This window comes from Sciurus vulgaris (genome assembly GCF_902686455.1).
Source record: "Sciurus vulgaris genome assembly, chromosome: 16".
Lineage (NCBI taxonomy): Eukaryota > Metazoa > Chordata > Mammalia > Rodentia > Sciuridae > Sciurus > Sciurus vulgaris.
In genome coordinates, this window is record NC_136477.1 from 39,985,187 (window position 1) to 40,000,824 (window position 15,638).

Genomic DNA, 15,638 nt, shown 5'->3' on the forward strand with positions numbered 1-15,638 from the left:
GAGCGTTGAGGCCGCCCACAGCCTCATGGGATATGTAGTTCCGGCATCGAGCCGGAGGGGCGGAGTTCGGCCGCGATTGGGCATCGCCTCCTGTTGTCCCGCCCCCTGCTCCGAGGGATTCCAGCCTGAGCAGGGTCTGCAGGAGGGCAAAGGAATTGGCGGTAAAGCGAGCGTCAGTCTCCATTAGCCTGCCCCCAGGAGGCTAGTTAGAGGCGGCGCTCCAGAACTGGTGGCTGCGGATCGCCGTGGAGCCTCGCAGCCTTCCCGCTGCTGCCGTCAGGGTCTGCTGGAGGACAGGTTTGTTTCGCGCGCCGCGGGCTCTTCTCTTGAGTCGCTGCGGATCCCCCCCGAATGGTGCAGGCTCCCCGCCCCCCTCCCCTGGACTGGTGCAGAAATCTGGGCTCGGATTCTTCCCCATTCTAAAGAAGGCTTTCCTGGAGCTGGGGCTTCGCTGGTTGGGCCGCCGCTGCGTCCCTTCCCCTCAATTCCACTGGAAGCCCCTGCAGGCCCTCTCCGAGGGATTTTGCCCCCAAAAGGGGTGCGGAGGCAATGGGTGCTAGCGACTTGACCCTCTTCATTTCCGTGCTTTTCCTGTATATGAATTAGATCCCAGACTTGCTAATGTCAGAACCACAGTTTTTTAGAAAAGAAAAATATTTATTTGCCAAGACCTGTTTGGCATGTGCGAGTGTTTTAGGAAGAAATGCCGAGAAGATGCTGGCATGTTGTGTTGCGTTCTTTATTGGGAAATAATTTGCTGGCTTTTTTGCGTCTCCAGAATATTTTCTTTTTTGATAAAGTCGTGTAGTTTTAAATTCTTTCCAACTTCTATTTTTATGTGTGGCAAGAGAATCATGTTTACCTTGTAAATAGTGGTTTGGGGTTATTTCTTTTGCTTCACGTCTTTCCTTTAAAAAAAAAAATCATAGCTTTACCATTGTAAGAGCGCTCACCTGATACATTAATTCATTCAACAGATAATTGTTGAATATACAGCAGTGAACAGCGCAGAAATTCTAGACTTCTTGAAAACAAATAAATATAAGTAAGCTGTGCACTATGTTTGATGTTTTGTAAATGCTAAGGAAAAGCATCAAGGAAAGTGGACGGGTAGGTAGTACTGGGGTGAAGGTTGCTGCATCAACAGCGCGAGACCTAGACTGTTCTGTCAGCACCTCCCACCTTGTGCGGCTGAGCCCTGATTATCATGGAGAAAGGTCAGCCTGTATAGTAGGCTCCAGTTTTAGGCTAATTGTGCCAGGGACTCCCCGGAGCTTAGAGGGTGGTGCTGTCTCACCAGCTAAATGCTCAATGTTTATCCTTTGAGCATACCTGGTGGGAGTTGCAATTTCGGATGGAATGTTCTGGATAGGTTTTCTTGAGAAGATGAACATTTAAGAATAGACTTCGAGTCTGGGGATATAACCCAGGTGGTCGAGTGTGTGCTTAGCATGTAAGATGAGATGGGATCAATCCACAGCAGCAGTACCACCACCCTCAAGATAAGGAGCTGGGGGGTGGGGGCTGATGGAGGCAGAGGGAAAAGTGACAAGGCTGAAATGAAGCATTCCAGGACTAATAGAGGAATAGCAAGGAAGCAGTGTGGCTGGAATCAGCCCTAAAGAAGGACATGAAGTCAGGTGGTTTTTATATGAACCTTAGATTCCAAATAACTGTAGATTGGAAACTACTGGAACATTGAGCACAGTGGTTTACATTTTAAACGAATAACTAGGATTGCTGTTTTGAGGCTAAAAGGAAAGAGAAGATGGAAGCAGACTAGTTAGGAAGTTGTTATTTCCCATTGTTACCGCAATCGGTTACAGCAAATTTCCGGACTTAACAATACAGATTTATCATTGTGTAGTTATTTTGTAGTCCGAAATTTGATAGGTTAACATCAGGGATCTGTACGGCTGTGTTCTTTCTGGAGGCACAGCATCTGGAGAATACAGCTTGCAGAAGGCTGCCTTCTTTACTTGGCACATGACTGCTTCCTGTACCTTTCAATCACTCCTCCTCCCATCTGTGACACTCCTGTTATAATGTCTCAAGGTTTTTAATTCAATCATACCTGCAAAATTCATTTTATTAGGTAAAGTACTTATAGTTTGGGGGATAAGATTAGGGGCATCTTTTTAGGAGTCCCAAGTGAGAAAAGATGGTGCCATTTTGGTAGTAATGGAGGTGGTCATCAATACAACCCTGGCTATATTTCTAAATAATAGGTAACAGAATTTACTGAGGAACCAGATGTGGGGTATGATAGAAGTTAGTTGAGAATGGTTGACTCCCAGGTTGGATGAATCATTTGAAAAGATGATTCAGGCAATATGAATAATCACTGCAAATGTATCAATTGATTTTGCAATTTTGTTCCTCAATTTGTAATTCCTCAATTATCAGTTTAATAGGGTTTGTATTTCCAATTGATTTCAAGATTCCTAACCACAGGGATCTTTTCTGGTTTTGCACTTTAGTTTGTCCCTAATGTTTGGCATTATGGAAGACCCTTAGTAATATTTGTTAAATGAGTTGAGGATGGTAAGCTGAAATCTGTTATTATATTTTATTAAGTGAAATATTATTTATAAAACCCTTTGAGGGACTGGGGTGGTAGCTCAGTGGTAGCATGCTCGCCTAACATGCATGAGGCCCTGGGTTCAATCCTTAGCACCACATAAAAATAAAGGTATTATGTCTACCTACAACTAAAAAACATTTTTAAAAAAACCCTTTGAATGTTTATGTATTGCATGCCATACATAATGTTTAAGTAAGGAAATACACAGTGTAGAAGTTTTAACCCTTTTATGCTTTTTTAAAGATTTATAACATCTTAACTATAATGTGCTTCAGTATTTTTCTAGTTGCATAGAAATGTTGTGTTATAGTTATAAAATAGATGATCCCCCATGCAGAAGAACAAACACTGGCAATTTGTGGGAGCTGTTTCTGATGGCTCTTCAAAGAGAAGACATTGGCAAAGCTCAGTGTTTTCCATGGGAATGGATCAAGTCATGTGTTCATTCTCGAGAAACATTATTGATTTGTCTGGAGAGCAATATGCAATCAAGGTGGCATTGGATTTTGCCTGTTACAGCATGTACTCTTAGTCGTATCTGTCAGATGAAGTTTAATATCACAGATTGAATTTTATATCCAGCAGTTTTTAGGATAAGGACTGTAATACGAAGTTAAAATTTTTTTTTTTTTTTTTTTTTTTTTTTTTTTTTTTTTTGTATTAACTTTAGTACATATTCTGGATTAGCAGTTTCCCCTATTATAGCATCACAGCACTGAAGGAACCTGATCGTCATCCATTTACTCTGGAACCTCCAAACTCTTAAAACTACATTTAAGTTAAGACGCTTGGCCACTCTCAGGATCTATCCATGTGATTCATTACCTGTTCAGGGTACTACAGATGAATTTTTTGTATTTGGGAGGAAATGATGTACATATACTGTTTATGAAATATACTTAATTCTACTTATGTTACAATTAATGTGAAATGTAATGCATATAGATAGAACTAAGCTTTTAGTTTTTATTTGTAAATCTGGGTATCTATAAGCATGAGAAACATGTATATTTAATGTGAGTCCTTGTTACAGTGATAATATATAGAGAATAAAGTATATTTGTGTGTTCTAATATTATTCAGAATGTTACATTAAACTTTTAATAATTCATACTTTTTTGTATATTTAGAAAATCATCTTTATTTCCATATAGAGAAATTCACAAATTTTGAATTAGAAACCCCTCACATACCCACACCCACTTAAAATTTAAGGTTTTTTTCCTGGGAAAATTTTTTTTCTGGGGAAATTTCCCATACTATAGTTTAGTGGTGGTGTCTGCTTCTTCTGGCCCTTGAGACACTTTGAAAAATAGATTTTCAAAAATTTTCTGTTATATTTTATACCATAACACCTTAAAAATACGTGGTGTATAAGATTCATACATCTTAATTAATGGTAGTAGATCACTAATCATCTGCTTTTGTGTGTGTGTGTGTATGTGTGTGTGGTTGTAGATGGACAGCATGCCTTTATTTTATTTTTTTTAATGTGGTGCTTAGGATCAAACCCAGTGCCTCGCACGTGCTAGGCAAGTGCTCTACCACTGAGCTCCATCATCTGCTTTTGATAGTGTGTTCCCCCCCCCCCCCATTTGGAAGGCAACTAGGGACCTAGGATATTTCAACTATGTTTTGATTAATCACATTTTTTTTCATCTGCTTTCCTTTTGATAGTATGAAATATTTAAGGAGATCTCTTTGGTTTTATTACTTTCTTTGTCTTTCCTTCCTTAAAAAAAAAATCTTAAATCTTGTTTATTTTTGTTTATTTGAAATGGAGTCTTGCTTTGTTGCCAGGCTGGTCTTGAGCTCAGGGGCTCAAGTGATCCATCCTCTTGCCTCAGTTTCCCATGTAGCTGGCACCATAGATGTATACCATCACACCTGTGTCATTGCTGGTGTTTTGAGCCACCTCTATTCAGTTGCTTTTCCTGTTTGCCCTTGATGAAGTCTTCTCTAGTAGTAGCAAAGAGAACTTTATTATATTTAAATGCATAAATAAAATATATATTAAAAAAAAAAAAGTGCTCGCTTCGGCAGCAGATATACTAAAATTGGAACGATACAGAGAAGATTAGCATGGCCCCTGTGCAAGGATGACACGCAAATTCGTGAAGCATTCCATATTTTTTTCACTATAGCCAAATATGGAACCAACCTAGATGCCCTTCAGTTGATGAATGGATAAAGAAACTGCAGCATATATATACACAATGGAATATTACTCCGCCATGAAGAATGATAAAATTATGGCATTTGCAGGCAAATGGATGAAATTGGAGAATATCATGCTAAGGGAGATAAGTCAATCTCAAAAAACTAAAGGATGAATGATCTTGCTGATAAGCGGATGAGGACATATAATGGGGGGTAAGAGGGGTTAGGGTTTAGGGTTAGGGATAAGGAGGGTGGTAAGAATGGAGGAAGGAAGGACTGTATAGAGGGAAAAGAGGGGTGGGAGGAGTGGGGGGGAAGGGAAAAAATAACAAAATGAATCAAACAATATTGCCCTGTGTAAATTTATGATTTTTAATTAAAAAAAAAGAAAAGAAAACAACACTTTAAGGTTGAGTTAAAACATGTTTTGTTCATCTTAGTGTCAGATGCATGAAACTTCCAAATAAAGAGATAAGCAGGGCAATGAGAAAAAAAAATTTACTGAATTTTTAGATTATTAATAAATATGATAAAGTTAAAAATTAAAAAAACCCCACATTTTTAACAAGTTTTATTTGCTAATCTTAGTATCAGTACATTTGTGGTGTCCTATTCTTTTTTGTACTGGGGAGTGAACCCAGAGGTGCTTTACCACTGAGCTAAGTCCCCAACCCTTTTTCACTTTTATTTTTTATTTTGAGACAGATGTCTTGCTAACTTGCTGAGGCTGGCCTTGAACTTGAAATCTTCCTACCTCAGCCTCCAAAGACACTGGGATTATAGGAGTATGCTACTATGCCCAGCGTGGTCTACTACTTTTAAAACATTTTAAGACCACGTTCCAAGATTCTTTGGAATACAGTATTTGATTTCTGAATTTCTCAGAATTCTGTTGTCTTCAACATTTTTCAGTTGGCTATAGTCCCTAATCGCTTATATTTATCCCACTTTTACAGATGACTTGTTCCTATTAATCTTTGGGTATTCTTTACTTATAGCTAACTGCCTACCTCTCCTGGCTACTGTATGCACCAGTCTTTTTTAAGGCACTTGAGTATTTTGGATTAGTATAATGTGGTAAAGGGGCATTTTTTTTTCCAAAAAAATTAAACATGAAGGGGAGGTAAGGTAGGGATTGGTATTTAGAAATTCTACTGGTTCTGACATTTTCAGAGGAAAGGAATTAACAATAAAAAATCCAGAATTTAGATTCCAGCAGCAACCTTTTCTTATAGAATTGCATTATACTGCCCCCCCCCTTTTTAATCTTCGTTTTAAATTCATTTCTTTTTCAAATTCTTCTCACAAGTCTAGGTGGCAGCTTCCTTTAAATTTTAGCTATTATTATAAAGCTGTTTAAAAGAAAGGCTCAGTGGTATCACAATATGCAGAAAGAGTAGAATCCTATAAATAAAGTGACATTAAATTAATTATAAATTCAGAGGTATGTGTCGAAAACTCTTTAAAATAGGCCATAGTTGCAGGCCTAAGAGATACCGTATTGTAGATGATCGATGGTATATAAAGTTCTGCCCTTTTAAAGACAGGATTTTTCTACTGTAGTTATGTTGAAAATACAAAGAAAAGATAGCCTCTTGGAAGCAAGTAATAAATATTCTTTGACGTTCTAGAAGAACTATTTCCTGAGTTTGTCACCCAATAAATAATGGTTACATCACAGAAGGGATGATAATTTTTCTCTGATAAAATACAATATACTGCTCTGGAGATGAGTGCCATGTTATTACTGTGCTGAAAGAGTGGTGACGTGTGGGTAATTTGGGTTCTAAAATATTACTGTGGGCGAGTAGAGATAACTTAAGGAAAGTTCATTTGTTACTTAATGCTGTCAGAGTTGGAAAAAAAAAAGGTGCTGTGGGGCACACACATGTACAAAGGTAGTTACTGTTCTGCCTCCATTAAGATGTGTTCTGCGTGGGGTTTTAGTTCATAGTCCATGAGCACATGAGCACAGGAGGATGCCCACAGTCCCTTTTGTTACAGTTGTTTCCGACTGACTGGAGGAAGTTGTAGCATCCCTTTTAGCCAGGGGTTTTACCTGTTCATCTGTAGGTAAGTAGAGAACTGGTGGGGGGGGGGGGGGGGGAGTTGTTGGGAGATGGCAAAAAGGAATGAGGAAATTAAAAAAATTTAATCAGATTGTTGTATTTAATAAGCCATTTTTCATTTATGCCTTGGCTTCTAGTCCCTTGCCTTCTGGCAAACAAAGCCGAGAGAATTTGACCTTCCTCTTCCTTGCAGATAAGTTGGGAAGCTAACTGAGATGAATTTTTCTTTTTCTAGTTTAAAATGCCTGGGCAATTTTTCTATCATGGTCTATTCCTCAAAGAGAAGTATGATTATGAGAGCCCACATAGCTACCAAAATCCAATTTTTCACACTCTTAAGAAAAGACCAATAGTAATATTAATAGTCTTAATGTTTAAGTCCATTCATTTTATCTTCATGCTTTATTAAATTTTTACTTAAATGTTTATTTTTCCAGGTAAATATTGATGAGTAAAGAGGTTTTTTATTGGTGCAGTATAATTATACATAATATGAGAATTCATTGTTCCTTTGTAAGTATTTGTATATGTGCACAATGTAACAATATAATTTGATCAATTTTATATAACATTGTGTATTTTTTTACATGGTGCTAAGGATCAACCCCTGCCTTACACATGCTAGGCAAGCGCTCTACCACTGAGCTACAACCTCAGCCCTTGGTCAATTTTGTTTCTAGTATAGGCAGTCCCTTTCAAGGATTAATTTTATATTCTGTTGGGTTTCTATAGACCTACTTGGTATTGAAATATTTTTGTATGGAATTAATTTATTCTTTTTGAAAATGATCATGTGCATAGTATTGAGGATTGAACCCAGGGGACCTTTACCACTAACCTATATCTCCATTCTTCATTATTATTATTATTATTTTGAGACAAGGTCTCATCACTGAGTTGCTGAGGGTGGCCTCAAACTTGCAATCCTCCTGCCTCGCTTCCCAAATCACAGGGATTACAGGCATCTACCACCGCATGAAGTTTATCCATCTATTCTTACAGTATTTCTAGATCATCTCTGGGAAGAGACTTTAGAAACGTGTAAAACTGATTGCCCTAAAAGCAAATAGGAGACTAAGGGAACAGGGTTTGGAAGGATATACCTTATTCTGTCTGTCCTTTCTTGTATTTGAAATTTCCCCTATATATATGGTACTAATTAAATATCAACCTTAAAAATATACTGATTTCAACAGTATACTTTTTTTTTTTTTTTTTTTGGTACCAGGGATTGGACCTAGGGGTGCTTAACCACTGAGCCACATCCTCCCCAGCCCTTTTTATTGTTTATTTTGAGACAGGGTCTTGCTGAGTTGGTTAGGGCCTCTGCCTCCCAAGTCACTGGGATTACAGGCGTGCGCGCCATGGTACCCAGATCTTCAACAGTATATGATTTTTAAGACCTTTCATTCTCTTCACAGTGATACCCTGAGAGAAGATGGGAAAGGGATGCAAGGTCGTAGTTTGTGGATTGTTATCTGTGGGGAAAACTGCAATTTTGGAGCAGCTCCTTTATGGGAATCATACTATTGGTAAGATCATTTTTCTCTAGTTTTTCTCTAGATTCTGGAAACTGGTAGAGGACTTTTGTTAAACTAAAGATGAGCGATGGTACACAAAAGTGAGTTGTAAGAGGAGAGCAAATAGAGGAGAGGAAAAAATATTGATTGTATTGAAATTCAGCAGTGATTGTTGTAACAGGTAAGAAAAGAAATGACTGATGGATGTGAATGTATTTTCTTTTGTGGATGTCTTTATAAAAAAAACATGATCTAGAGGAAGAATACACTGGAATGATCCATGTTGGAAATATGACTTTCCAATACTGTTCTATCAGGTTTTAAAATGGAAGATATAGCTGTTTGCTGCACTGACTTAATTTTGTGAATTGGATTATTCATTCAGTGAGTCAAATAATTATTGAATATTTGCAGTGTGATGCAGGCTGTGATGATGATACCTCGTGGAGTTACAGAGGTGGAGAGTGTTACCATTTTTGGTTTTAAGGAGGTCATGGTAAGGAAGACAGACATTACAGGTTAGAACGAAAAGAGGTTTATGTAAGAGATAAGTAAATATGGATCATCAAAGTATTTATTTCTGGCAAGTAGCCTGGAGCACATTTCTATCTTTTATTAGCCATTTTGACATTTTGACAAAATGTACTTGATAGTTTTTGAGGCTTTGCATGCTTGAAAATGTCTATATTTTACTCTCACATTTGAATCATAATTTCGATGGGTATGGAACTCTAGGGTGAAACCTTCAGAATTTTCAAAGCTGTACTGCCCCAGCGTCATCTTTTCTCCTTTTCTTACTAAAAATGAATCACTTTGTAAATGCATAATTATATGCCAAATGTTTGAGTAATCTCCATGTAAGTCAAAAAGAATGTTGAGGTCATTCCAGTGGCTCCCCGGGTCGTTCTTTCCAATCACAACTCTGTCCTGCCCCAGGCTTTTGGTTAATCATTTTCTGTCTTTTTGGTTTTGCCACCTATGTATGTTATAGCTAAATGCTATAGTTTATTTTTGTCTGTTACTGACTTTAGATGAATAGAATTACACTGTATCAATTCTTCTGTGTCTCTTCTTTCACTCATCCTTATATTTGTAAGATTCATTTATTTTATTGCAGTAGCTATGGTTTGTTATTTTTCAACATTGTTTAGTATTCTGTTGTACAAAAATACCTACATTTATTTATGTCCTTTTTGGGTACTGGGGATTGAACCCAGGGGCACTTACCCACTGAACCACATCCCCAGACCTTTTAATATTTTTATCTGCAGACAGTGTCTCACCAGGTTGTTTAGGGCCTCACCAAGTTGCTGAGGCTGGCTTTGAACTCCAGATCCTCTTCCCTCAACCTCCCAGCTGCTGGAATTGTAGGCGTGTGCCACTGTGCCTGGCTTATTTATATCTTATATCTTGATGAACATTAGGGTTGTTTCCAGTTTCAGGTTATTAAAAACAGTGCTACTATGAACAGTATTATACATACATGTGTCCTGGCAATTATGTGAGAGATTCTGAGGTATGTATCTAGGATTGAAATTACTGGTTCACAGGGGGTATGCATCTTCAGCTTTATCAGATTCTGTTATCTTATGCTGCTTTTGAGAATCTGGGAGCTGTTAGGATTCGTGATGCTTAGTATGTAGAAGCTTCTGAAGCTTTTCTTTGTTCCCATTTGCTGTGGTTTGAACGATGGTCTCCCTCCAAAATTGATGTTGAATCTTACTCCCCCTCCAACAGTATTAGGAGGAGTGGCCTTGAAGAGGCAATTGAACCTTGAAAGCTCTGCTCCCGTGTGAGATTTAGCAACTTTATAAAAGGACTTGAGCATGAAGGAAGTGCCCTCTTGGCCTTCTGCCTCTTCTGCCATGTAAGCACATAGTGCAAACCCTTCTGTAGGATGCAGCAACGAGGAACCATTTTGGAAGAGGAGACTGGGCCCTTCCTAGGCACCAGCAGATCTGGCACCAGTTGATCTTGAACTCCAGAACTGTAAGAAATACATTTCTGTTGTTCATAAATTACCTAGTCTGTGGTATCTAGTTATTATGGTACAAATGGATCAAGGCACCACTGTTCTGAAATTTTACAGTGATGTGTCATAAAATTGGTCTATTTTCATCCATTGTACTAGGCCCTTGTGGCTTCCCTCAATATGGATGTATGTATTCTTCAGTTCTGAATTATTTTGTTGATGCTTTCCCTCTTCTGTTGTCTTTGTGGAACACTTAATGGATGTTGGACCTTCTAGACTGATCCTCTGGTTTTCTTGATATTTTTGTGGCATTTTTGGGAGATTTCCTCATTTTCCAGTCCTCTCATTCAATTTTTCTTAGTATACCGTTCTTATTTCATGGATGCGCTATCTACTTTCCTTGTTGTAATATTAAGTAGTTTTTTTGGGTTTTTTTTGTTTTCTTTGCATAATCCATTTCCTCTAAGATGTTCTTTTCTGACTTTGAGTCTTTTTTTCCTCAGGGGTCTGGTAAACCTTGGTTATCTGGTCATAATAAAGAATGGGGACCTACAAAACTAATTGGGAGCTCTAAGCAAATGGACAGGGTTTGTGACTTTGAGTCTCACTAAGCTGATCTGACTGAGCATTTGTTGGAGAACCCTAGATGTCAGTACACTTAAGACTTTTCCTTTTCCACTGGCCAGATTCTTCTGCAGCAGGCTTGGCTGTTTAAGTTTTGGGAGCAAAGAAAGGGAAGAGAGCCAGGGGTGGTGGGGTGGAGGGAGTTCAACATTTAGTATGTTGTCCTGTGTGTGCAGGCATGTCACTTGATTGCTTCTTGTGTTCACTCCTCTCCTGTCCCACAGTCTGTACGCATCCTCTGCAGAGACTGCACCCTTAGTCTTGTGTTGGTGGGATAGGGGTAGTTGCTCAGCAGCATGAAGCAGTGAGGAGATCTAGAGAGATAATGGCAGAGTCAAAACTTCAGTTGATCTGCAGAGTAGCAGAATATGGGGTTTAAGCTGAATGACGGGGTGGTGTCAATGGGACAGGCAAACTCCTTTTGGTGGATAAAGCATGACATGATGAAAGCTTTTGCTTTTAAATTTCTTTGTAATCAAAGCCCAATAACTTTGTGTCTTAATAACCCCTAATTTCCATAAGGCTTAATTTATGACAGGATGACACACATGTTCACATTATCAAACTTAGAATCTTCCCTTACTAAACACCAACCATATTCCTGATGAAAGTAAATTCTTAGTCTCATGATCTAATCATTAGATGATTATTCCTTTAACCTAACATGGAGATTTTATTTCCTACTTATGAACATTTCACATAAAGCATCTGGAATAAGTCATTCTACAGTATTTAGGTTGTTTAGGAAAACTATAACCAGATTTTTAATAGTTACTGTTGGTATGTGTTAATCCACATGAGTTCTCCTCTGGATGTAGATCATATTTAAATATGAAATTTAAATATAAAGGTGGTTATTGGAGCCATAATCATCCCTATTTTGTATTGTCTGCATTAATCATAAAAATTCTAAGTGTTGATTTTCTCCCAATTCCTTTATCAACAAAGGATTATTAACTGTTTACAGCATACAGAATGGTTCCTTTCACTTATGCAACTTATAGGCTCATTGAAGAGACAAAGCCTGCAAAAATGGAACAAAGTGGTAAAATGCATTTTTAAAAGATCATAGACAAGAAGAGAACTGAAGTTGGGTCATCAGTTATGAGGCCATTCATTCACAAACCTGCATTAAGGATCTTCTATGTATGTAAGTTTGTTCATTCTCGGAGCCATAAAGATAGATAAACCAGTCTAGATTCTCATGGTGTTCACAGTCCACTTGGAGGGGATGGATATGGAAAGACTGAAGTATAAAATGGTATTACCTGTTCAAGGCCCAGTAGTAGCAGAAAGAGAAGGGGATACTTAAGAGAAGTTTCACTTAGCTGACATTTCAGCAACATCTTCAAAGGGTCTGAGTATTTACCAGGTGTTCACTCATCTATCGAAGTAGTTCAGGTGAAGATGGCAATCCACTTGAAATAGGAGGCAGGAATCAAGCAGTTTTTGGCAGCAGAGTGGCTAGTTTGTGGTAACTCTCTCTCTTTGCTCACAAAGAACTGATGACGTCCTGGTGAACAGTGATCAAGGGAAGAAAGCAAGGAGGTGGAACAGGTGTGGAGGGATGACACAACTGATTAGTCGAAGTGCTTGAGGGTACATTTACATAAAAGTCCCCCATAGGTACTTGGGAATTAAAAGTCCAATAATGGGGCAGACTGGACATGTGGAGTTTTGAGTTCTATAGAAAAGAGACCTTGGAGTTCTTTAGAAAACAGCAGATTTCCACCCAGATCCTCTCCTTGACTCTGATGGAGAAGAAAAAGTGCCATTAGGTAGTTGAAGCTGCTTTCTAAATCAGCCTTTAACTTTCCAATTTAGGTACTAAGTGCTTTTATTTTTACAATAGATATTTGTAAAAATATGTACTAGTAAATCTCATTGCCAATTTCATATTATCATTGTTTACAGGATCTTGTGTGTGTGTGTGTGTATGTGTGTATGCATATATGTATTTGGTGGTGGGGATTTAACCCAGGGATGCTTTACCACTAAGCTACATCCCCAGCATTTACTTATTTTGAGACAGGGTCTAAGTTGCTTAGGGCTTTGCTAAAATTGTTGAAGCTGGCCTCAAACTTGTGATCCTTCTGCCTTAGCCTCCCAAGCTGCTGGAATCACAGACATGCACCACTATTTCCAGCCAAAAGAAATATTTTCAAAAGTCATTTTGTTCAATTACTATGAACAGCTAGCTACTTTACTTTTTCAAGATTTAATAAAGTAGAAATGTGATTATTATATATCAAAAATAAGAAACCTGAATACTGAACAGCTGACACTGGTTTATCTAAAAAGAGCAATTTCTTTTTAATCCCAGGAATGGAAGATTGTGAAACAATGGAAGACGTGTATATGGCTTCTGTGGAGACGGATCGGGGAGTAAAGGAACAGTTACATCTATATGACACCAGAGGCCTACAGGAAGGTGTGGAGCTGCCAAAGCATTATTTTTCATTTGCTGACGGCTTTGTTCTGGTGTACAGTGTGAATAACCTTGAATCCTTTCAAAGAGTGGAGCTTTTGAAGAAAGAAATTGATAAGTTCAAAGACAAGAAAGAGGTGAGTATAAATTACCATTTAAATTATGAGTTTTTGGGTTATTTACGATTTAAAAACCATTACATCATATTCTCAGTGTCTGTAACCATCATATTTTTCTTAGTCCAAGAAAGGCAGGACTAAGTTCATTCAGTACTAGCATTTTATTTTCTGCTTCTTGCTTGTTTTGCCATAGATTAGTTGGCTTTTAATGACTCCACATCTCAAGCACTACATCGTTCATTTTATGTTGGCTGGGGCCAGTGTTTTCTCCAACTTTTTATCATTTCCTTAGCTAAAAGCGTTGTTTCAGCCTTACCAAACAATTTTTTTAAAAAGAAACAAAGCTTATAAATAATTATTGGATTGTTTGAATCCAATAATTTGAAAAAAATAAGATCTCTTTGCCTTATTAGACTTTATAAAGACTCATATATAAAGTGTACTGCATGGACACTGGTCCTCGGAGGTCTACTACTAGTTCAGTGCTGCTTCTCAGAGGGGCCTTGTCTTACAGTTCAGAACTCCCCATTGCCCCACTGAGGCCTCATCACTGCCTGAAAATCTGGATACCATCTCTTCTGCCTTCTACTGGACTTTGACACTGTTGTGACTGCTGTGTTCCGGTCACTTCAAGCAGTGTTGGGTGTATAGTAAAGATTCAGGTTTAAATGGATGAATGCCTTACATTTAATGAAAAATGTTCTTGTTTGGCTCCAAATTCAGCAAAGATTTAGCAGACACTTTTTGAAGGATGGAAAAACACAACAAAAATTGTTTTTTGTGGAACTTAGATTCTAGGGGCATAGAACTCTCACAGCTCTAGTTGTCGTCTTGTTTGGGGGCAATTATTCCAAATCCTTCAAATATCAGGTATAACCAAATTGAAAGACATATTAAAAGCATTATCTTAAACATTTATCCTAGATATTAAGTTCCAAGTCTATCTTCCGCTCATACCTGAGTTAATTCACCTGTTAGTTTGTCTTTTAGTTAGCAACTTGTAGAAACCTGTTTTTCCTTTTTTTTTTTTTTTGAAGTACTGGGGATGGAACTGGGGGCCTCATGTGTGCCAGGCACATGCTATACCACTGAGCTATTCCCCCAGCCCTTTTCATTCAGTTTTGAGAAAGTCATGCTAAGTTGCTCAGGCTGGCCTGAAATTTGAGGTCCTCTTGCTTCAGCCTCCAAGGAGCCAGGGGTATTAACAAAAAATGCATTCAGTAATGAGTGAGGTGATACCTTATGGTCTCGTTATTCTGGTCACATCTGAGAATCACTTTAATAAAACTGTTAAATGGAAGTGCTCTTTATTATAAACTGAGGTCAGCAATGTATTAGTATGATCTATTTAATCCATTTTTTCCATCCAGGTAGCAATTGTTGTATTAGGAAACAAAATCGACCTTTCTGAGCAGAGACAAGTGGATGCTGAAGTGGCACAGCAGTGGGCAAAAAGTGAGAAAGTAAGACTGTGGGAGGTAACTGTTACAGATCGGAAAACTCTGATCGAGCCGTTCACTTTATTAGCCAGTAAACTCTCCCAACCCCAGAGCAAATCCAGCTTTCCTTTGCCTGGGAGGAAAAACAAAGGGAACTCTAGCTCTGAGAACTAATTTCACAATTTTTTTTTTGAATAGTGATTACTTGCGTCTGTGAAAGATGATTAATATTTAAAATAGACCATTTGTGTTTATCTTTGGTTGTTAAGGAAACCTCTAAGGAAGTAATGTAATGTACTATGTTTCTGGACTAAATTTATTGGTATTGCTTGATATTGAAATATATTCTCATTGTTTGCAATTTGTTCCTGAAATTAGCACCTTTGTGATCTATGTTCCACCTATAAAATAAAGTTTGAATAGTGTGCAAATGAACACATGTGTAAACCCCCACAGCCTATTTCAGAATTTATGATACTCATTCTATATAATTTCACACAAACTTAGCTCAAAAATGACTGATTTTTAAAAATTAGTAATCTAATGTCTAGGATCATAAAACATTTTTTCATGAACCCAGTTTGGACCAATAACAATGAATAATTTGGGCAAAACATAAGGTAACAGAAGTCATGGTTTAGGTGTGTGTATGGGTGGTGCTAGGGATCAAACTCAGGGCCTTAACATGCTAGACAAGTGCTTTACCACTAAGCTACTTCCCCA

The 15,638-nt window shown here is 38.0% G+C and overlaps 2 protein-coding genes across 6 annotated transcripts in view; one reads left to right on the forward strand and one right to left on the reverse strand.

The window, feature by feature from the left end:
* The window catches only part of LOC306646007 (ubiquitin-conjugating enzyme E2 E1), a 333,994-nt gene that overhangs the window by 249,006 nt on the left and 69,350 nt on the right, over positions 1–15,638 (reverse strand). The gene's annotated exons all lie outside the window — the stretch shown is intronic.
* On the forward strand, positions 95–15,362 carry NKIRAS1 (NFKB inhibitor interacting Ras like 1). 5 transcript variants are annotated; one of them, XM_079114338.1, is made up of 5 exons: positions 95–297; positions 6,749–6,817; positions 8,235–8,345; positions 13,253–13,494; positions 14,847–15,362. In XM_079114338.1, exons 3-5 carry the CDS (start codon positions 8,252–8,254, stop codon positions 15,087–15,089), a joined length of 579 nt encoding a protein of 192 aa, XP_078970464.1. In that variant the 5' UTR covers positions 95–297; positions 6,749–6,817; positions 8,235–8,251; the 3' UTR covers positions 15,090–15,362. The 5 variants fall into 5 exon arrangements, with proteins under 5 accessions (XP_078970464.1, XP_078970465.1, XP_078970468.1 ...); XM_079114339.1 differs by lacking the exon at positions 6,749–6,817; XM_079114340.1 differs by lacking the exons at positions 95–297; positions 6,749–6,817 and adding an exon at positions 11,934–12,079 and having other exon boundaries at positions 8,237–8,345.